The 23,401-nt window shown below is 33.5% G+C and overlaps 3 protein-coding genes and 3 non-coding genes across 6 annotated transcripts; 3 read left to right on the top strand and 3 right to left on the bottom strand.

Annotated features, from left to right (window-relative positions):
* The first annotated feature begins 2,882 nt into the window (after window positions 1–2,882).
* On the top strand, window positions 2,883–7,729 carry LOC141833889 (putative inactive histone-lysine N-methyltransferase SUVR2). Its single transcript, XM_074721395.1, has 8 exons — window positions 2,883–3,141; window positions 3,279–3,475; window positions 3,702–5,435; window positions 5,609–5,874; window positions 5,993–6,059; window positions 6,157–6,207; window positions 7,508–7,605; window positions 7,720–7,729. Exons 1-8 carry the CDS (start codon window positions 2,883–2,885, stop codon window positions 7,727–7,729), a joined length of 2,682 nt encoding a protein of 893 aa, XP_074577496.1.
* Window positions 7,730–13,517: 5,788 nt separating this feature from the next.
* Window positions 13,518–14,736, top strand: LOC141833756 (acid phosphatase 1). Its single transcript, XM_074721252.1, has 3 exons — window positions 13,518–13,975; window positions 14,059–14,268; window positions 14,417–14,736. The coding sequence occupies exons 1-3, from the start codon at window positions 13,566–13,568 to the stop codon at window positions 14,592–14,594; spliced, it is 798 nt and encodes a 265-aa protein (XP_074577353.1). The 5' UTR covers window positions 13,518–13,565; the 3' UTR covers window positions 14,595–14,736.
* Window positions 14,737–16,396: 1,660 nt separating this feature from the next.
* On the bottom strand, window positions 16,397–16,482 carry TRNAM-CAU (transfer RNA methionine (anticodon CAU)). Its single transcript is given in 2 exon segments — window positions 16,397–16,432; window positions 16,445–16,482. It is a non-coding gene; the product is annotated as a tRNA-Met (tRNA).
* Window positions 16,483–16,578: 96 nt separating this feature from the next.
* TRNAM-CAU (transfer RNA methionine (anticodon CAU)) lies at window positions 16,579–16,663 on the bottom strand. The gene is given in 2 exon segments: window positions 16,579–16,614; window positions 16,626–16,663. It is a non-coding gene; the product is annotated as a tRNA-Met (tRNA).
* A 99-nt stretch (window positions 16,664–16,762) lies between these two features.
* TRNAM-CAU (transfer RNA methionine (anticodon CAU)) lies at window positions 16,763–16,847 on the bottom strand. The gene is given in 2 exon segments: window positions 16,763–16,798; window positions 16,810–16,847. It is a non-coding gene; the product is annotated as a tRNA-Met (tRNA).
* A 4,604-nt stretch (window positions 16,848–21,451) lies between these two features.
* LOC141833764 (3-ketoacyl-CoA synthase 12-like) lies at window positions 21,452–22,810 on the top strand. The gene has a single exon (XM_074721261.1). The coding sequence runs from the start codon at window positions 21,452–21,454 to the stop codon at window positions 22,808–22,810; it is 1,359 nt and encodes a 452-aa protein (XP_074577362.1).
* The last annotated feature ends 591 nt before the right edge of the window (window positions 22,811–23,401 follow it).

Genomic DNA, 23,401 nt, shown 5'->3' with positions numbered 1-23,401 from the left:
CAGATGCAATGCAACATTTTTTTATATAATTAATAATTAAAATTAATAAATATGAGTGTTTAAATAAATAATTAAAATATAAATAAATTAAATTGATTATAGATTATACAATTAGAAAAAAATTATATGTTACCTAAATAAAAATTTAGAAAAAACATTTACAATCGATAATGAAAAACTTGATTTTTTATTTCGGCCCTTAAATCGAAAGTTATTTTTCCAATAAATTCAACACACTATCTATCCCAAAGCAGGAAAAAAGCATTTCTAGTATTGTCTAAAACTCGGGCTCGAATCTTGAACCTATCAAAACATAAATATTTAAATAAATCATAATATATCACATTAAAATAATATATTACATAAGATTATATTATGTTCATTAAACAAATCTCAAATTTTCAGTCACATCAAAATGATCACACCTTTCACAATAAAATTTATCACCCACTCGGAGTGACCTTCTTGGGACACTTTTTACACGATAAATATGAACAATTGTTGTCAGACTCTACACCTACAATCCTTGCATAAACTCAAAAACTCCCAACCTATAGGTAGACAAAACAAAATAGACTATATAAGTACAATAAAAATTATTAAAATGTAACTTAATTTCAGATGAAATAGGGAAATGTAGATAATAATATATTTTATATTAGATTCTGTTACGAATCATAGAATAAAATTTAAATTAGACATCATTATTTTCAGAAACTTGCTCTATAGTCCTAAAAAAATCCTTTGCAATCGAAAGTTCTTCCAAGATTGTTTGTGCAGATGGCGCTGAAATAGTGCTGATTGAATTTGGGATATTGCAATCGGCAGTAATCCTTAAAATGAACATTGCAATAATATTTAGTTATATATATATAAATGAATATATATTAATATAAAATTGAATAATCGAAATTACCTATTACGGAATTCTATAATTTCATCCAAATTTTCATTTACTATCATCTTGCTAACATGGAAAGTATTTGAAACGCGTACTTCACCCCTAAATTTTTTTGCTCTACACATTTGTAGAACGATAACAACAGGTTCTTCACCTACTTTTTCCAAGTATGTCATGATGTCATTGACAAAGTCTCCCCACAAAGTACATGATAGCTTATTGTTCCTAAAAATAGTAAAATAACTGATTATTAAAAAATATTAAAATACTGGATGTAAGATGTCATGATGTCATTGACAAAGTCTCCCCACAAATTAAAAGAAGAATAAAACAATACTTACTCCGAATCTTCTAAGATAAAATCAAGAAGCTTTGTAAGACGACTACCAAATTCTTTACTTTGAGGAGAGTCTCGTGCAACCATTTTGCCAATGACATCTTGAGAAATTTTTTTTTAAGCTATAAGATAAAATGTTCGATCAATTAATCATGGAACAAAAAAATAAATTAACCTACCAAAAAGTATGTTCTCATCAACAGAATCTGTCTTCTTCAGTTCACTAAAAGACTTGAATTCATAAATCATCGATGAAAATGTATCATCAAAAATTTCGCATACATGAGTTTTTGTAATAAAATTAATCTTGTATTTATTTGTTGTTGTCTTATACTTCATTCGATTCTCTGCAACAATGATATTTTTTATGGCAAATACATGACCTTCTTTGATAATGGGTTTCACTCTCTCCATGATCGGACATTTTATTGTTTCATGTATGCGTTCACCCTACAAATATATAGAAAGAGTAATTATATTTGTATTTTCTAACAGTAATCAGATATATACGTAAAAAAATATATACAACCTCTTTATCATGAAAGACACACTCCAAGCTAAAATCTCTGTTGTTTCCATATGCAGGTAGATCGTAACAACGAATTAATCGGAGTTTCAACGCCCACTGCATTTTTGAAGGGTTAACCTCTCGGATGAGATTAAACAGAGGATCCATTTTTTTATTTCAGCCTAAAGTGAGTGAGTGAAGATATTGCAATCCTAATTTATAGAGTGTATGCAACCTCACCCTCATTTGGAATATGTGGTATTTGATAGGATCTTTAAATTATTCAATATATTTAGGAATCTGTGTTTTACCATTTAATAATAATAATTCGAGCATTAAAGTTTATGCTTAATATGGATTAAAATGCATTTAAAGATTTGTGGTATTAATATGGATTAATATTGAAAAAGTTGTATTATCAATCAATTATAGCTGTGTAAGTTTGTTTCTATATAGATAAATATATCTATTTATAGAAATGATGTTTAGGCGAGAAATTTTTATACAGACAACTCTGTTTTATATATATATATATATATATATCAGCATGAAAAAATACAGTATGAAATCAACATGACACATTACATGTAGTGGATCTCACACCCATGCAGTGGGCCCCACAGTTATACAGTTAAATGTATTATGTTAATTTCATATTGTATTTTTTTCATGCGGTATATCATTTCTTAAATAATAAATAAATCAAAATATAAATTTTAAATGAGAACTATAAATAAATATCAAACGGTATTTTAAGTTAATTATCGGCATTCCAAATATTTTTATTATGCGGACATTTCCTTTTTAATATTTACTACTTTTACAAAATGACTTCGTCACGTTGGAGCCGCACCATCCAACGTATGCGAACGAACCATCGAGCACGAATGTCAAAGCGTAGCCTTCCATATTCGGGCCGGTTCCCGGAGCGAGAATTATGTGTAGCAGTCGGCCGTCGAATTACTTATCGAGGACTATTCATGATCGTCGATGCTTAAGTACCGAATCTCTGCCGTTAATTGTTTATCTTTATTAAACGGTCAGAATTTGATCTGGCTGAATTGGACGGTCTTAATGATGCCTCCATGGAAAATCTTCTAAGGGATTTTCTATAGGATCCGTGTTAGTGTTCTCGTATGCGAACTCACGTCTCTCGTTCCGCTTGCTGCTGCTTCAGAGCGGACGCAAGGAAGCAGGCGTTCTCTTCATATATTTCCCGTTGCATAGCTAAAAATGGCGACTCCTTCCGCCTCTCCGAAACCCTAACCGTGCCGTCATCACCTAGCCTCCCTCTCCGCTTCCATGCTCCAAAATTCGACGTGTTCCTTTTCCGTCCAAGGTTTTCTCCAGAGTTCGCGGGGGGTTCGCCGCTTCGTCTCCTCTCGTTAACCCCAGGTGATTCTCGATGATCTCAAAATGCTGTTTTCTTGTTCTTACTGTATTTTTCTGCGCTGCCTACTCGGCGCTTAAATCTAGGGCTTTGAACATTTCGTTTTCGATATTGGTTTTGTTCTGATTATTGGAAGGTTAAGGTGATATGGCTTCGGGAACGACGAAGCAAAAGGCCACAGCCGCGCTGAACGCGATGAGGGCCATCGGCATATCGAATCACGCTACCAAGTCCGTGCTGAAGAACCTTCTCCAAATATACGATAATAACTGGGAGTACATTGAAGCGGAGAACTATCGGGTTCTCGCCGATGCTATATTTGATATGCAAGAGTCGAAGGCGAGTTCGCCATTTTTCTTATATGTGCTTGTCATTGGTCGTTCATGATTTTTTTTCTTTGATGATAACTGTTTTTTCAAAATTTTCTTATTGTTTCAAGTCGGTCGGAAGAAGATAGGGGACGATGTACTAACCTCTCGTTGTTTTGTTCTATAGTTATTTTTTTCCTCGTTCTTTTTTCTCTTTGAATCTGCTGATTATTTTTAAGTAACGAACAATTGTATAGGAGAACGGCGAAGGGAAGGATGCTGCTTCTAGTGATGGACTTGAGTCTTGTAGTGTAAGTGACATCCTTGTTACACCATCAAAGTTAAGCTCTGATTTGGCTTGTGGAAGGTTAACTAAAAGGGCAAGACTTGAAGAAGACGAATCATCATCTGGTCATAAAAGAGGCGAGGCAACTTCATCTTCTAGGAGCCGCAATAGCACAGTAGTCGAGCCAGTATTGCCTCAATCTTCCCCTAGGGAAGTAGAAATTCAGAACTTCTCACCGCAGCCACTCCCTGATAATAGGACAACATGCTTTGTTTCACCTCAGGTTGGCTATAATTCTGAAAGAGTTGTACAGAGTTCAATTCCTGTAAATTGGAAAGGAAAAACAATCTTGAACGAAGCCAATGTATTTGCTTCTCTAGCACCAGTTCAGAGGTGTCCACCGATTGCACGTAAAACAGATAAAAAAGCAGTTCAGGGGGAAATGGGGGATCCTGTCCTTGTTGGGAGGCCAAACGTTAAAGTTGGGACTGAGTACTTTGGAATGCGTAACACTAACTTTTCTTCTAATCCAATCAGGGAAATGGACGGGCCATTTGATAGTGGTTCGCCAGTTTTTGAAACTCCCATTGCAATGATCCCTCCCTCAAATCCAATACTTTCTTCTGAAGGTATGACACTGGATGGGAGAAAGAGTTGGAAAGAAAAAGCCTCTCTCGAGGCACACAAGAGAAATCCAGAATCTGAGTGTTTATCAATTGATGATAGTTCTTCTTGTACGGTTGACATAGCTTCCTCAGAGCTTGGAGAGGTGAAACTTTCATTTAGTTGTAGCTCCATGCAACCAAATTTCCGCATGCCTAGCTTGGAGTCTGTCTTGAAACGTGTTGAGGATAGATGCTTGAATTCATATAGGGTTCGACAGCCGGACTTTTCTCTCATGAATCTCATGAAAGAAATGTGCTCATGTTTTATGGAGTTAGGTACTAAAACCACTGATGATAAGCATGAAAATCCTATCCAGACAGTTCGAGCTGTGGATTTGTCAAAGAATAATTCCGCTTCAGCAGTACCAAATGATTCAAGTGTGATTCTAATGGTTGATCCTTCTAGTCAAAAAAATGGAGGCAGCAGTCAAATTAGAAGAGTTCAGAAGTTGAAGGAACCTCAACTTCCAGTATCCGCACATGACACATCACTTAGTTTGATGATGGTTCAGTCGCAGAGTTCTTTTAGTGTGGCAACAGTTCAATATAATGCAGGTGACATTTCTAAAGGAGAAGAAAAAGTAAGAATATCGGTTATAAATGAAATCAGTGATGAGATCTACCCACCGCATTTTAACTACATACCAAGAAATATTGTCTACCAAAATGCATACGTAAATGTTTCTCTTGCTCGAATTGGGGATGAAGATTGTTGTCCAGATTGTTATAATGATTGCTTGGCTGCACCACTACCTTGTGCCTGCGCGCGGGAGACTGGAGGAGAGTTTGCATATACATCAGATGGGCTGATCAGAGGAGAAATTCTTGATGAATACATCTCTATGCTTAATGAACCAAACAAACACCATCATTATTACTGTAAAGAATGCCCTATTGAAAGAATAAAGAATGCAATTTCACCTGAGCCATGTAAAGGACACTTAATGAGGAAGTTTGTCAAGGAATGCTGGAGCAAGTGTAGATGCAGCATGCATTGTGGAAATCGTTTGGTACAAAGAGGCATAACGTGCAATTTGCAGGTTAGTTACAATTCCCAACAATATTTGCCGTTCATTCTTGAATTAACTTGTTATTTCAGAATTTCATTTTTACAGTCAGGCCTTTTGTTTACCTTATTCAAACACTTATGTTATTTGTTTACTCAATTAAATGAACTTCCTTTTCTAATAGATCCATAATGTGTCTGCTTCAGGTATTTCTTACTTCTAAAGAGAAAGGGTGGGGAGTAAGAACTCTTGACAAGCTGCCAAGAGGTGCTTTTGTGTGCGAATATGTTGGAGAAATATTGACAAACATGGAGCTGTATGATAGGACAATCCTGACGACTAGCAAAGCAAGGCATACTTATCCAGTGCTATTGGATGCTGATTGGGGTTCAGAAGGTGTACTGAAAGATGAAGAAGCCCTTTGTCTGGATGCAACTTTTTATGGTAACGTGGCCAGGTTCATTAACCATAGGTATGAATGTTCTTGTTAGCATCTCTTTCATAGTTTAAAGATTCTCTCTCTCTCTCTTTTTATTTTTGATAGTTTAAAGCAGAGTGCATTGAATTTACCTTTAATCTTGTGGTTATAGATGCTTCGATGCAAATATGATTGGAATTCCTGTTGAAATTGAGACACCAGATCATCATTACTATCATGTACGTACGAATTTCCATAATCAATGTTTTAGCTTTTGAATGGTAATAATCTACCAGTCTATTACATTTTGGCCTCATATTTGTCTATTGTCTGCAGCTTGCTTTTTTCACAAGAAGAAACGTAGAAGCTTATGAAGAACTAACATGGGTAAGAACTTGACCCCCTTCTTGTGAAAAATGCATATTGCATTCAATGTTCGTGCGGTTGTAATTTGCTAGAGCATACACCAAGGCTGGGTTTAGGGTCTAGGCTCCTTTTAGTTTCTTTAAGTTCACCGAGCAGTTACATGCAGCGTTACGGCCTCTGGGGAAATAGCAGGTAAAATAATTGAAGGTTTTTATAAAGGTGTTTGGAATGAAAAAAAGGTAAGTTATAGGTAAATAATGGAAAAAAAACTAAAGGGTCTGGAAAGTAGGAACGTGAATGAAATGAAATAACAATGGAACTGAGAGGAATCAACATACTCTTGAAGGTTCATTCTGAAGAAAATAGAAGTATTGTTGTTTTGACTGAACTAATAAATCAAAAAAAGTTTACTGCCCCAAAATATAGAGAGCTGGTTTATTTTAATAAGATAAAAGTTTCTTGATATTATTTCCCTTTTTGCCTCTTTCATGCTTCCATGCTATAGTTATTTAGAAGGTAGTCGAGGTGCTGTTTGAGTGTTTGATTTACAGGAATTAATCTAATCTCCATGGTGAGTTGATAATAACACTTTATTACATGATATTGGGGGGCTTGGCATTCTTGTTTGGTATGCCATAATTGTTAGCTTTGGTTCTTGCTGCCCTTTTGATTAGTAACCCATGTTACAAAGACAATATTGGAATCATGATCTTGTACACAGACTGGTTTAATTTTAAATCGCACATAAACACATCCTAGCTTTGCACTCAACTCCATTGCTTTATAATTGACAATCATGCAAAACTTATTCATCATCTGAGTGCCTTATTCCTTCTCAAGGATAAGATTTGTTCTTTTATCAATATAATTAACAAGAGACAAATCGAAATATCAGATATTTTGGTTTTCACGTTGCAAATTCTGTAACAGTTACTTCTATCCATTAACACATTTATAAAAAAAATTGGGTAGATTTGTAGAAACCCTCTTTTATTCACATTGTTTCGATAGGTCTTGATTCATTTTGATTGAAAATGTTTCTTTCTTGTTTTAACAACTTTAACATTTTATGGCTGCAATTTGCTACTTCTTCTGCTCGTATTTTTTGACAAACAAACAGATTTTTTTTATTTTTTGAAATGTCCAATAGACAAAAGAATCAGTCTGATTATATTAAATATTTATTGGAAATTTACAATGGCGCTGATGCTACTCCTGTTTAGATACTGAAATGTATACGGTTTGTCCCAATAAATAAAATAATTGAGTACTAGTTTACCCTTTGATAAATGGATATTCTTGCAAACATGTTCAATTGCAGGATTATTGCATTGATTTTGATGATGATACTCATCCAGTCAAGGCATTCAGATGTAGGTGCGGCAGCAGATTCTGCCGAGACACCAGGAACCACAGTATGTTTCCTTCTCTTGAAAAGCCATATAAAAATAACCTTTTACTACTTATTCTACTTTGTCCTTTCTCTCTATTGAAAATCAAGAACTTGTTATTGGTTAATTCTTGCTTTTCTAGGACTGAATAGGAATGTTCAATGCCTGTTAAAATTACTGCAATTTTTTTTTTGCCTCGTTGTCTCTAATTCCATACCATAGAAAAATTTGTTAGTTAATTATCTACCTTTTCTTTCTCCACAAAACTCTTCAAATCAAGAGCTTTTTGTTGGCTAATCCTTGCTTTTCTAGGACTGAATAGCAATGTTCAATCCCGTTAGAAATTACAGCAAATTATTTTTGCCTCATTATCTCTAATTCTCTACCTTAGAAAAATTTAATTGTTAATTTCCCACCTTTTCTTTCTGCACAACACTTTTCAAATCAACACAAAACTCAATAAGTTTACCTTCCGTTCATCTTTTGTCTCCCAATACTACTACAGCAACAATCAAATTTTTATTCCATTAAATGAGATCAGTTATATAGATCCTTCTACACTATTGGGCTCGATCCCCTATCTTTTGTCTCCTAATATTGCTTGAAAAAAAGTATAGTAAAATTGGCAAGAAATAGAATAGTTATTTTTTCATCTTCATCATCATCACACTGCAACCAAGCTGTGGTTGTCTCAATTATTCCAGGTGTATTTTCCATTGAACTGTATATGACAATATCTCTAGTAATATTTAAACTTATAATTATTTGTTTAGTTCACTGACAAATTGACAAAAAAAATTTTTTGCCTGTGTTTACTTGTTACACATTTTTCACTCTCATATTCATGTCTTCTAACAATAGAATTTATTCTCATCTCTGAACATGTCCATTCCCTCGTGATAAATTTTACGGAATTGAATTGACAAGTAATAGAATAAAAATATTAATTCCTTAGTTTACTTTATAGAAATACTTCATTTGGATCCTATAATCGATGTATAGGAATGTTACAAGTAATTATGAAATATACATGCATAAAATAATATTTTTCTTGCTCGTGAGATTGGCTTACCTGGAAATAACCACTCCTTATGATTAGGGAATTATAATTCCATGGCAATTGGTATTTAAATTCAATTTTGTAATCAATCACAAATGTTTATTTCATGAAAATTCATAAGGGATATAATAATTATTCCTACAAAACAAGCACACTACGAGAGAATAAAATAAACAGAAATTTAGATTGGTTAGAATAACAATTCCAACATTTTAGAAAAAGTATTCTTGGGCTCGAGGATTTGCATTCTGGCGCAGGAAAACTAATGCGTCAGAATTTATCAAAATTCACCGCAACATTTATTCCTGCAAATCTCTGACAAAGCAATGAAAAAAGAATGTACTCCGAAGGGTTCATAGAACAGAACGATCTTGTTGTCTTTCCTTATCCCTGCTCACGCTTTCATATCCTAAACCGCCCTTTATTCACAGGGACAAAACAAAAAGGACCAGCTTACTGAATCTACAGGATTTTACCAGGATTTTGGAGTCATTGTTCTTGGAGCCATATGTTCGTCTGGAGAACACGGTGTACAGGACTACAGAAACCAACTTACTAGACATGTTTTGAAGCTAGTAGTGATAGTGCCGACTGTTAACCCGGAAAACACGTTTTTTTGGATGCGTAATGGTGGTGGAACCTATATAAATAACTTGGGCAGGAAAATTTTATGTGCTCTGACGTGACTTGGCTTTTCACTTCTTACTTCAAAGTTAACATGGTGGTAAGCTTAATCTATTTATTCCCTATTATCTGCTTAATCATATTAAAGAAATTTTTGTTGTGTACCCTATGCATTAGCTATTGTTTTAAAATCCCCTTAATTTTTTTTGGATCCCTGATTTTGTTGTTAACAATTAGTGCTGTAAATAAAAAATATTTGTTCATAAACAAGTTCAGTTTTTGATTCGATAAGAATGTTAATATTTATATATAACACTTGTGAATAATTTATAAATAAATTTATTTATCATGTAAATTTTTATTATGAATTATTTCTTTATTTTTATTTAAATATATTGTCTTTAAAAATAGGACTATTTATTTGAGCAATATATTATTAAGATGCCCTTATTCAGTGGTGATTGCTGACAGATAGGCCTACGGTGTGTCCCTCGGACTTGTCGCCATTGTAATGCTCAAGCTCGCCTCCTATGCTATTGCTACACTCACACTAGAAATCATTTTGACCCCCAAAAATAACATTTTACTAAATCATATACTTCACTTTCATTAATATCAAATCATACATCATTTTTTTATATTTATTAAATCATCCATTTCTTTCTTAAAATATCACGTCATTTGTACGTGCACTTGTCCGATCCACTAGAGTACCAAAGCATTTTTAAAATTAAAAAAAAAAGATTCCTTCGTAATTTTTTTTTTAACTCAACAAACATTAAAAAAGTTGAAAGAATCTAATTCTGGTTGAATGTGACACGTCTAAATTTATTAATTTGAATCGAAACCCACTTATGATAGTATAGGATTTTTTTTTTTTTTTCTGAAAGGATTCAATTTTTTGTTTCTTGAAACATATCAATGTTATTGCCAAATGAATATAATAAAGTTAAGTGTCCATCATGATAAAATTGTATAAGGTTATATTTTTATACCCTCGGATATAGTTGAGTTGGTTACGACAAAATAGAATTGTAGAAAAGGGCAAGGGTTTAAATTTCGGCTAAGCTAAGATAATATCCTCATCTGTCAAGGTCAACTATAGTTTCTTGATTTACTTCCTATACAGATGGTCGTGGAGCAGACCAATTGATGGAGAAGAAAAGGTTATATTTTTTATAGTGTGACTTGAGGATATGATTATATTCAATAGACTTTTATGAATCAATTGGTCCTATTTTGAATTGGTTTGGATGTACCTAAATTTATTAGTAACTTTTGATCAAAAGTCTATTCTAAAAACACATTGACGATGTTGTTGAATGAATATGATAAATCGAAGTCCAACAATGAGTTTATACTAAATTTATTCAAAGTTGTATAAATTTTAAAAATTCAGAGCATCCTATTAGAGTGTGAAATAAGGTTGAAGGACATAGTTACACTTAGAAAAATCTTTAAAATGTAATGGTCCTATTTGTTTTTGGATCCAACGAACCTAAGTTAATCTAAAAATTTTGGTCAAAAAATCATTGATGGTAATATAATATTCAGTATCAAAATTTTTGACTGTTTATAATAATGTCATTCAATTTTAATTTCACACCTTATTTAGTTCACTATAAATTTTTTAAAAATATTTTAACTTTTTTTAAGAAGAAGACAATTAGTAATTTCAAATAATATAAAACAAGATCTATTTTTTGAGATTTTAAATGTGCTTTGGTTGTTCGGATAAGTGCATGTATAGATGAATGGGTATTTTAAAAAAAGATATATGATTTGATAAATATAAAAATATCCTATATAATTTAGATATTAACAAGAGTGAAGTATATGATATAATAAAATATTTTTAAAATATATAGGTTAAAACTATAGACATAATAATTTTTTTAAAAAAAAAGTATTAAAGATAAATTTTTCCCATACAAATTAAAACAAACCTCATGAAATGGGAGGGGAAAAGAACCAAGATCTAAGAAGAAAAAGGCATTAGCTACTCGACTAATTGACAACAACATAGACGGATTTTTTGGGTTGTCCTAATCTAGAGTCTAGTTTTTTTTTATTACCTATTATAAAAAAGTTTTCACTATTATATTTATTACTTAGTCCATCTCTTTTGTTCGTATCTAAAGCTCTTATATTCTTTGTCTCTGTTCATTGCTAAGTGTGGAATAAGTGCTTAATTTGACCAAATCTTTAGCTGAAGAGCCAATTAAGTTGAAGCTTTGGTTGAGTGGAATACATTCTTCATTTACATTCGTTTGATCCAACCAGACTCACTAATTCAAACTTTGATCTTCTTATTTGTTCTATGAATTTTTGCTATATTAACTTTGTACACATGTTGAGAATTTCTTGACAATCAAACATAAAATATAAAGTGATTCTATCAAAGTCGTATAAAACATTACTTCGAACCTAAAGTAGTCTCGCAAAGTATGACAACCACAATTGTAAAGAATTTTGACTCATAAAGTGTAGAATCTTATTCCTCTTTCGGTTCACAACTCAACATATTATTTATAAAGAATATCAATCAAACTCCTCTTCGGAGGAAAGGAATTTTCAGTTTGGTTATAAATAAGCCATAGATACCAGCAAGGTCGATCCAACACAGAATGGAGAGATTTCGAAAAGGAGATCAGCTCATGAAGTCGATGAGGCAAGTATTTGCGAAGTTGAAGAAGATGGCGATGCCCTTCAATCAAAATTCTCGGAGTTTCGCTTATGATATGAAGAGTTATTCGCAAAACTTTGATGATGGTTTTGGTCACGATCGTCGCCACTTTCTTTCTTGTGCTTTAGCTAGAGGTCTGAGCACTTCTTTCAGACGTTAGCTACTGATTAAGGATTTAGCATTTTTGTTTTAAAAGATAATTAGAAGTGAAAATTTTATCTTTTGTGAGCATTAAATTGATTAAAGAAAATGATAATTTAGTATGCGAAGTTCTCGTCAAAGTACCTTATTTATATATATAATGACATAAATTAAAATTTTATTTAAACTAATTTAATTTTAATACATGCACCCCACTAAGTGTTGATTTTGTAGGGTCCATCAATCAAAGTTAAGATTTATTATTATTATCATTATTATTAAAATAATAATAAATGCAAAAAAAGTTTAAAATGATAAATTATAAGAATATTAAATTGCAAATTATCTTTAGAGCCAGTTGTGTCCTTTTGTCAAGTTCAATAAATGCTCCACGCCATCAACAAAGTCAAGATGCTCAATTATTTAATTTGGCATCGAATATTTTACATATATTTCTCGGATCGCACTAGCATTTGAAATATTCCACTTACTATAAATTATTATTTCTTTTTTTTTAAATATCAAATGTTTTAAATGTGATTTTTTTAAAATCAAGACTCTATTTAAAAATATTTTAAAATTAATCAGATTGTAAAAATTAAATATCTAAATTCAAATAAACTTGGTTGGCTTGTTACTGATGTTGTCCGATATATTGTACACTTTCAAATTCATCTTTTTCACTCACTCGCTTACTCAACCACTCGCTCATCTATAACACTAAACCTGACTAACTCAACCCGCGGACCAAACCGAACCACTCTGGAACTCACAAGCATCAAGCAGTGACTTCAAGTATCTGGCAAGAAGTGGGTGAGTTCACGGGCAGGGAGTGAATGCTTCCATACTTGCAATTCAAGGGCAACATTAAATGACAAATCTGCAAACTGTTGAGACTGAAATTAATGAAATGTCTCTTTCAGAATCATTTTATATTACTTTAAAACTACATTTATTTTCCAAAAAAATTAAAATTAAAGTCAAGTCCTTTATTTTCTTAAATTATCTAAAAAAGGTCTGAGCTGGTAAGTCAGTGCAATCAAGAGAACATGGAAGGCAATAAGTCTGACTTTGGCACGAGACATGTTCTTGCCAGCTCAATCTCATTTATAGTAATTACTTGATCCACCGTCACCCATATGCTCCTCTTTATTAATTCCAAATATATATATATATATATATTCTTTCTTCTCGGAGAATCCGATCCGATAGTGAACCGGGAGTTCCCGGGTTCAGTCGGGTGCTGCCCTCTCTAGATTTATCAATGAATTTTAAAAATTTTAAGAGAATTTTGGAAAATATAAAGGAGCAGATCAGAATTTTATTAACTTCGGAGGAGGGGTAAAGTGAAAAAACGAAAACTAAACTTAAAATTTCCACCTTCGAGTTTATGAAATTCCAAATGGCACCGCCGGAGCAATTATAAGGAGCAAGGGAGGTTTCGCTCCTCGCAACGGCAAAAGTAGCACGCAGTGCGATGAGGTGTGGGGTTGTGTTGGTCTTCCTCAGCCTCTCCGCCGGCCTCGTCGCCGGCGACTGGAACCTCCTCAGCTACATCACCAGCAAGGGAGAAGACGAGAGCTACAATTACCACCGCAGCGGAAATGTAGGCTATGGGCTGCGCGACTACTGCGAGGCCTGGAGGATGAACGTGGAGCTGAACAACATCCGGGGCTTCGAGGTGGTGCCCGGCGAGTGCACCGGCCACGTCGGCCACTACATGACGTCGACGCAGTACGAAGTCGACCTCCACCTGGCCGCCGACGTCGTCTCCCTCTTCCTTGCCGACGAATTCGTGCTGGCCGGCGACGGCAAGGACGCCTGGGTCTTCGACGTCGACGACGTCCTCCTCTCCACCGTCCCCTACTACAAGTCCCACCAGTTCGGGTACGTCTCGATCGGTTCAATCTCCCGGTAGAACTATATAGATCATCTGCGTCCAAAAACTATATACACCTTGGTTTTTGCAGAGGGACGAAGCTGGATAAGAAAAGCTTTGAGGCATGGATGTTGGAGGCGAGTGCACCTGCAATCGAGCAAATGAGGCCGTTGTTCCACAAGATCAGAAGAAGAGGGCTGAAGGTCTTCATTTTGTCTTCGAGGGCAGAGCGTCTGAGAGAAGCCACCATTAACAACCTCATCTCAGTTGGCTACCATGGCTGGACAGATCTCATATTGAGGTTGATTTAATTTCTTTTCTCACTCTTTTTTGTTTTCTTTTAATTTGCTCGATCGACGACGACGACGGTCAAAACGACATACAAGTAATGAATCGACAACTACAATTGAATTTCTTTTTGTTGTTCTTCATTTATATATAATTTGTAGGTCGGAAAAGGAGGAGAACAGTTGTGCAGAGGAGTACAAGGCAAAAGAAAGGAGCAAGTTGGCTCACGAAGGGTACCGTTTGTGGGGAATAGTTGGGAGCCAATGGAGCAGCCTTGGGGGATACACAACTGCAAGAAGAATCTTCAAACTCCCAAATCCAATGTATTATGAGTACTGATGATGATGATCAAGTTTCTGTCTTCTCTTGTGCTTTGCGATCTTTGTTCAATGTAGCTTTCTATTGGATTTTGGCTCTTTCATCTCTTCTTTGTATTCGCTAGCTTAAAATTAAATAATGACATCAGTTATTTTGTTAGGTCCGGCAAAGTTCCTTTAATTTAATGCTCAATGACAAAGAGTTTTAGAGAGATAGAACAAATATAGTGAGAGAGCAAGTTAGAGAGAATGAGGATCAAATTTCTTTACTATGGTTGATTTTGCTTCTTAATTATGACTTGAACTACATCAGCACGGATCCTATGGAGGTGGTGAGAAGATTGGTCGAGTCCAATTAGGGCCATACCTCCTACGACTCGACTCCTTGAGAATCCATGGTGGCCGATGTATGATCCATGTTACCAGGGCTGGCTCAAGGCATAGGCCGGCCATTAAGGCCTATGCCTAGGGCCCCAATTTTATTGGGGCCCATTAATATTAAAAAAAACATTTTAATGAAATTTTATTGAGGCTCCAACATTATAAAAAAAAATATTAAGGTGTTAAACTTTATAAAAAAATTAAAATTTTTTATTAATGCATGTATAACTTATAAAATACTATTAACTATATATATCTAGCTTTAGCAGAAATAAATTTTTTAAAATTATTTATCCATTGGAAAAAATTTATTAACAAAATTTGAATATAAAATTTTAATTAATAATTTTACAAAAAATTAAATTTTATATAAAAATCTATTTTTAAATTAATAGTTAGAAAACTAAATTTTATATAAAAATATATTTTATATAAAAGGATGGAAAAGGTGAAAAAAAAATTTATATTTAAAAAAATTATATTAAAGGTCTAAAAAAATTTTAGCCTAGGGCCTCATCTACCTTGTAGTAGAGACTGAAGTCATGTCCTACGAGGAGCCATGTATATCATAATTTGAAAGTTAACACCTACAGTGAGCTATTAGAGGGTGCTGAGGGAACCAAGCATTTAGAAGTTGAGAAGGATGCTCAAGAAGAAGAGGCCGAGCAATCTTTAATAAAAGATGAAATTTATCACTCTAGCATCCTACATAGTCGGTTCCACGATCATATGAAGAGGTAAATGAGAGGCCGAGCACTCAAAACCAAGATAAGATGCATAGAAAGTGAAGAACTTAGATGTGAAGAGGGGCGCTCAAGAGGTGAGCACATGAAAAGCTAAGATGGTCGGATGCCACGTGTGACAGGCTAGTCAACGAACTTGCTGACTTGGAGCTGAGCCACGTGTCCAGAACTTTGTGAGTTGGATGGAAAATCATTCCCATTCCCAGGTTATCAATACGCATTTGAATTTATTGGTATTGGTATTTATAAAATATTATGTTTTATAATTAGTTCATCAAAGGGTTTCACCAAACAAGTTGATAGAGTGAAATTGATATTTATCTTGTTATTATTATTATTATTTCAATGAATCAATTTCATACAATCAGATTAAATTAAATGATTTACTATAAAATAAAATGGGCATTTGCCCTTTTTTTTAAAAAAAATTGTTTTCCTGTTGATGAGTAAAAAATTGATTTTGAATCAAATTTAGGGCAATGGATCCGTTTCATCAGCTCTAAGACATGACGGGATTCGATTTGCAAAATTGTTCTGCATCAAAAGAGGAATTTATCAGCCAGCATTAAGTTGGACTAGGCCCATTGGATCCAAAAGGCCCATTTCAAGCGAAAGGTAATGTGTTTATATAATATATATATATATTTATAAAAATAAAAGTATATAAAAATCTTTAACAAAAAAGGAAAAGTAACAAAATTGGGGTGAGAGAGGCTCGAACTCTCGACCTCAGGATCACTCAAATAGCTATGAGACCTACGCGCTAGCCAACTGCGCCACCACCCCGTTGTGTGATCCAAATTAATATAATAATATTTAATGGATTTAAATTTAGCTAGCTAATATATAAAAATCTTTAACAAAAAGGGAAAAGAAAAAAATTGGGGTGAGAGAGGCTCGAACTCTCGACCTCAGGATAACTCAGACGCTATGAGACCTACGCGCTAGCCAACTGCGCCACCACCCCAGTATGAATCTAATTAATATAATAATATTTAATGGATTTAAATAGCTAGCTAATATTTTTATAGAAGTATATAACAAAAAAATGGAAAAGAGAAAAATTTGGGGTGAGAGAGGCTCGAACTCTCGACCTCAGGATAACTCAGAAGCTATGAGACCTACGCGCTAGCCAACTGCGCCACCACCCCGTTGTGTTATCCAAATTCATGTATACTTTAATAATTCTATGAATCAAACATTATTCTGATGAGTTATTATTTTCTAAACATATATTCTCTATATATAACCAGAACAAGGAAAAAGAAAATAATAATAATAAATATGGTTGGAAAAAAAAAGGAGAATGAATACGAGATAAATGAAAAGAATAGATATCATCATGTTTCTATGTCTTTTTATACTCTCACCTTTATACTTTCGTTTAGTCTCACTATGCATAACTTACTTTGTTCTGAGTCAATATAGCATGCATAAAAAGAAATCATTATTAAAGTGTTTAACCTCACTAAGTGTACAATTGAAATATGCCTAATGATAATTATTCATAATAAATGAACCAAGCAAAGTTAAATTTTATATTGTTCAAGGATGTCTGATAAGATAAGTGTACCCAAGTCATATCAAACTAGTCTAAAATAAATTAAACCGTTGAAATGAGTATTGAAATTTAACTTGAGTTTCTCTTTTATGAAATTGGAATTCAGTTGGTGTTATTGAGCATGTTTAATTGTTTGAAACTTTTACCTTCTAAAGTGTGTTTGATTTCTTAATGAGTTTGATATTTTAAATTTATTTGTTCATTTTTATAATTTATTTGTGTATTTATAAGTTTGATAAAAACATTATTCATATATATTGATCATAAAGATTATTCATCAATAATTCATAATCTTTATTCATGAGTATAAGGAACTGAATATATATGTTAAAGTTTATTTATTTAGTATAATAAATTATTTAAATTTGTTCATTTGTATATTGAAAGAATATAAAATATGCTCTTATCCACCCGAATATTGAGCTTGCTCATGAACTTTAGTTCATTTATAGCCTCTAATAATAAGAAATAAATATATTAGCATATGTAAATCCTTGTTAATAATATAGATAATTTTATTTAAAAATAAAAATATTATTGGTAAAAAATATACATCCTAATTATCAATATTGAGCATTTTCTCTTTTAAAAAGTATCAAAAACAAGTTTAACTATAATTAATTTGATATATCAAATTATCGAGGAACTTTGATCAAGGTAGACCTTTAGCCAAAATACCAAATTTTCAATTTAAATTGCAATTATTTTTATTCTAAAAAATAAAAAATAAAAATTATTCTATTTTATGAACTTCGACCGAAGTTGACCTTAATTTAGCCGAAATACCAATTTTCTGTTTTTATTCAATTCTGGAAATAAAAATACTGAGTAAAAATAAAATTTTCTAATTTTAGTTTTTTTTATTATTGCGTTTTTTGAAAAAAAAATATTATGTTTTAAAAATAGTTATTGCAAAATTATAATGGAAAAAAATTTATTACGATTTGATTATCCTAATCAAACTAAATCATTATAAGAAAATTAATATTATTTTTATTTACTTATGAACCCGAAAATAGTTATATTTATTTATTTACGTTTCATTTAATTTTTAATTCTAACTCAAAATCATTTGTAAGCTTCCTAAAGAAAATCAAAAGAATAAAAATGGAATATGTTTTTTTTAAAATAATATATTTTTATAGACTTGGTCTTTTTAAATAGGAAATTTTATAAAGTTTATATATATATATATATATATATATAAAAATATTAATTTATGTGTACAATTAAATTGGGCATGATCAATTACTTGATATATTAGAGAGTTTATGACCCTTTTGTAAAAGATGGAATCCGTCGTCTCACGATGGAAGAGGGTATTGTCTCAGTTTTATCAATATTTGAACCTTTACTCTCTTCTATAACTTTGCTCTATCGTAACCAACTCAGCTATATTCTCAAGATAGAGAGTTTATGACTCGATTAGACCCAATGGTATAGACCAAACTTGGCACGACTTATCGAAAATTGAGTTGCATAAATAGGCTATGCCTAGCAACAAACTTCCGATCTTATTAAATAGCAAAATAATTAATTTAAATATTGTTTTATCAATTTAATTAAGTCTAAAATTATCAAATTAATTTAAAATTTCAAAAAACAAATATCATAGATGATGAAATTAATTATAACTATCACCATTTTGATTAAGTAACTGAAAGCTGAATAATTTACAACCTTCTAAAAAGTAACTAATTTTTTTTTAAAAAAGGAGCAAATAAGTTTAGCATTTATGATCTAAAAAGAGAAAGTCATTTATTCAATAATTTTGCTTGCAAACAAGTGTTTGATGAGATAATAATAGAAAAAGTAGTTACCTTATTCTTTGATTACAAGATAAAATATTTTATCCCATAATAAAAAAATAAAAAATAAATGTTAATTATTGTTAGATGATATTATTTTTTGGGGAGTATGATAATAAAGTCTTTTGACAAAATAGACAAAATAATTAAGGCCTTCAACCAATAATATTGACTAAGAACTCACTTGATTGTTCAACCTCCAAATTAATTAGATAGAAAGATAAGAGAAATTAAAGTAATCAATAAATATGATGGCAATTGTGCATTCTACGAATGCTTAAACTGATCCAACTAATTATGAGAATTCATTTAATGTCCTAATGAAATCTTTTAGACGTACACGTAATTTTAATTTAATGTGTTGTTAAATAATGGCCACTATTTTTTTAGTCATAGCAATTTTCATGCATGAATGTGTGTAATTAAGACTGGATATGGCAATGCGTCACCATAAACCTTATCAATAAACTTTAAGCATTTTAAGTAAATTTATTAAATTCTCTCAACTCTATAATTGGTGCATCTAAAAATATATTTTATAACAATATACATTTCATTTTATCATATATAATTTAACATTTAACAAATCAATATCTACTAAGATAATATATAATATTAATTATCATCACCATACCAACTAATTACATTCATTTTATATGCTCTCTTTTATCATTAGTTATTTAAATATTATCTAATCTAAACATTACGATATAATATAAATAATATTTTAAATTATTATTATTATTATTATCAATATAATTTGACTCTCAATCCATTATTGATGGACTCAACTGTCCAATATATATCAACTCACGAGAAAATTTTAATTAATTTGATAATCAATTAAATTAATTAATTTTATATTAGCAGTAGGCTATTTATGTAATTTTAAAAAAAATATTTTCCTTCCCTCTACTTTCCATAAACATGAAAAAACTTACCACACATCCAAATAAACAGTGTTAATCAAAGCCATAAAGAAGAAAGTCACTTTTAATAAAAAATAATTATAAATATAATTTCTATTAAATTTTAACTAATAAAGTTGTGTTTTGACAAAATGACTATTATTTTTAAAATTAATAGAATCTCGTTGCCTTGCTGTGTAATTATTATCGTTTAATGAAGATAGAAAAATGTCAACGATCCAGCTTGACCAAATCTTAGATAGTCAATTCACGAATTAAAGACAAGATCCATCCGTATCTTCCTCTGTCGGTCCAAGTCAATGCCGAACATTCGATCAATGGCGGTTCCCAATCCACCGTCCTCTCCCATCCCTTAAAATTAAATCATAAATTTATAATAATAATAATATATATAAATATAATAATCAAATTCAATAAATTTTAATTTTTTTAATCAACCCATCTTATTAGAAGATGAATTTTTAATAGAGAGACCCATCCCATCACATATTGATCCGTCTATAAATATTTGTGCAATAGCTGTCCTCATTATTGTTTTGTTTTTTAATTCAAAGGAAATGAGATATGTAAATTTTCATGATCAATAATGAATTTTATACATTAAGTTTGCATAGGGTTTGATCTTTAAATTAATTTTCAAGTCAGATATAATTTCTTAATAGAATTTAGACATAATCTCTGAATTAAAACTAGACATTTAAATAAAATGACAATTTTGGAATCTCTGACATCAATATTTTCAATGAAATGAAAAATAAATAAGATACCAAAATAAAATTACACATCTTAATAAATGGATCTTCATAATGGAAGCATGCTCAAAGAATATGTTTTTAATAAATGATATAAATTTTTTATTAACAAATATAAATTTATTGATCAAATTGATATACACATATATCTTCATTAGTCTATGAAAAGAAGAAATTCTGAAAAAGAAAGAGAGCAAAAGTTTAGTAAAGTGATGGATTTACATAGATGCCTTCAGTATTTTCCCTATTTACATTAATATATTTCTATTTAGATATTTACATTAATCCCCCAAATGATTTCCCTTCTCTCTTGATTAAAAAGTGAATAAACTAACACAAGTAGTTATGACTAACAATACCACAAATAGATTTCTATAACTAATTATTATTATTATTATTATAATATTGATTGAATAAACTAACACAAGTAGTTATCATTTTTTATAAAAAATAAATTATTATTATTATTATTATTATCTTTTCATTTTTATAAAAAATAAATTATCAATATATTCATCCCTGTAAAATTAATTTATAGTAATAAAAAAAAACTCGGTTGGGTGTTGGATTGCATTAATGGTCTGGTGGAGGAGTTTGAACCGGTTCACTCGCTACAAATAGGCAACAATTCTTCTTCCCCAACATGAACATCATTATAACGCAACGTACACGATAAGCAGCCAACTCTGCTTTCCTTGCAGTTGCATGGAATTGCTATGGCTCATCTCCGCCACCATCCTCCTGCATTGCCTCCTCCGCCTCGCACGGACGGCCCTCGACCGGCGTCGCCGCCAGCAGTGCTACTTACTCGACTATGAGCTCTACAAGCCCTCCGACGACCGCAAGCTCTCCACCCACCTCTGCAACGCCATCATCTCCCGCAACCTCCGCCTCTCCCTCCCCGACCTCAGGTTCCTCCTCAAGGTCGTCGTCAACTCCGGCATCAGCGAGGAGACCTACGCCCCCCGCAGCGTTATCCTCGGACGCGAGGAGTGCCCCACCCTCGCCGACGCTCTTGATGAGCTCGACGACGCACTCTTCTCCGCCCTCGACGCTCTCTTCTGCCGCACCGCCATCCGACCCCGCGACGTCGACCTACTCGTCGTCAACGTCTCCATGTTCTCCCCCGCCCCATCCCTCACCGCCCGGATCGTGAATCGGTACAAGATGCGGGAGGACGTACGCACCTTCAATCTCGCCGGCATGGGCTGCAGCGCAAGCCCGATCGCAGTGGATCTGGTGAACAATGCGTTTAAGGCAACGCCGCAAGCGACGCTGGCGGTGGTGGTGACCTCTGAGTCGATCGCGCCCAATTGGTACTGCGGTACAGACAAGTCGAAGATGCTGGGGAACTGCCTCTTCCGCTGCGGCGGCTGCGCGTTCGTGCTCACCAACGACCCTGAACTCCGACGGAGGGCGAAGATGCGGCTCCGTTGCCTCGTCCGCACCCACATTGGGGCCAGCGACGAGGCGTACCAGTGCGCCATCCAGACAGAGGACGAGGATGGCCGGGTAGGGTTCCACCTCGGCAAGACCCTCCCCAAGGCGGCAGTGCGCGCCTTCGCGGAGAACCTCCAGCGGCTGGCGCCGCGGGTGCTGCCGCCGGTGGATCTGGCGATCTACGCGCTGCGCCACTGGTTGACTCGGTGGGCAGCAAAAGGCGGCGATCCAGCGGCGGCGCGAGGGATCAGCTTGAAGGGCGGGGTGGAGCACTTCTGCCTGCACACCGGCGGGGCGGCGGTGATCGAGGCGGTGGGGCGGGCGCTGGGGCTGACCAAGCACGACGTGGAGCCGGCGAGGATGGCGCTGCACCGGTGGGGGAACACGTCGGCGAGCAGCGTGTGGTACGTGCTGGGGTACATGGAGGCGAAGCGACGGCTCCGGCGAGGGGACCGGGTGCTGATGCTAAGCTTCGGGGCGGGCTTCAAGTGCAACAGCTGCCTGTGGGAGGTGCTCCGCCACCTCGACGACGGCGGCGCCTGGGCGGACTGCATCCACCGGTACCCGCCCCAAACCCTAGTCAACCCCTTTCTGGAGCAGTTTGGGTGGGTCAACGAAGCATAAACGCTTATCTCTTTAATACATCGCCACACATGCTTCATTATTATAACGGTAATTTTTATTTCTCCAACACTTTGTAGTTTTTTAAAAATACCGTTTATATTTTGTTTATATCAAAAATGAATCGTTTCTAAGATTTAATTACCTAGATGTTTTAAAATAAAATACAATTTTAAAACGTTGTAATATTAATAAAATTTAAAAACTATTAAACATTAGAGGTATCTGAAAAATCTCTTCACTACAATATTCCTCCATTAATTCTTTTTCATTATGTATCGAAAAAAAAACCCTCTTGTAAGTGTGATTTAATTTTACTTTTATTTTTTTCTTCTTTATTATTAACCTTTGGCGTTATTGTGGGATAAGATAGTGCATTATGCATTTGGATTGTTAATTTATATCTGAATTTATTTTGATTATTTACTAAAATTTCAATAAATATTTTTTCAACAAAAGATAAAATTAACCATGATCAGTTCCACAATTCAATAAACACTCAAAATACTTAACAATGTTGGAGTAAATTCATTATTCCACTTTTAGAAATCTTTGAGTCATTATATAATTTTTGATAAAGTATAATGTTCATTT

Source organism: Curcuma longa, chromosome 8 (genome assembly GCF_044706935.1).
Source record: "Curcuma longa cultivar G26 ecotype Majalengka, Jawa Barat chromosome 8, ITB_CL_G26_1.1, whole genome shotgun sequence".
Lineage (NCBI taxonomy): Eukaryota > Viridiplantae > Streptophyta > Magnoliopsida > Zingiberales > Zingiberaceae > Curcuma > Curcuma longa.
Note: the sequence above shows the minus strand (reverse complement) of the source record. Positions and strands in the feature narration are given on the sequence as shown.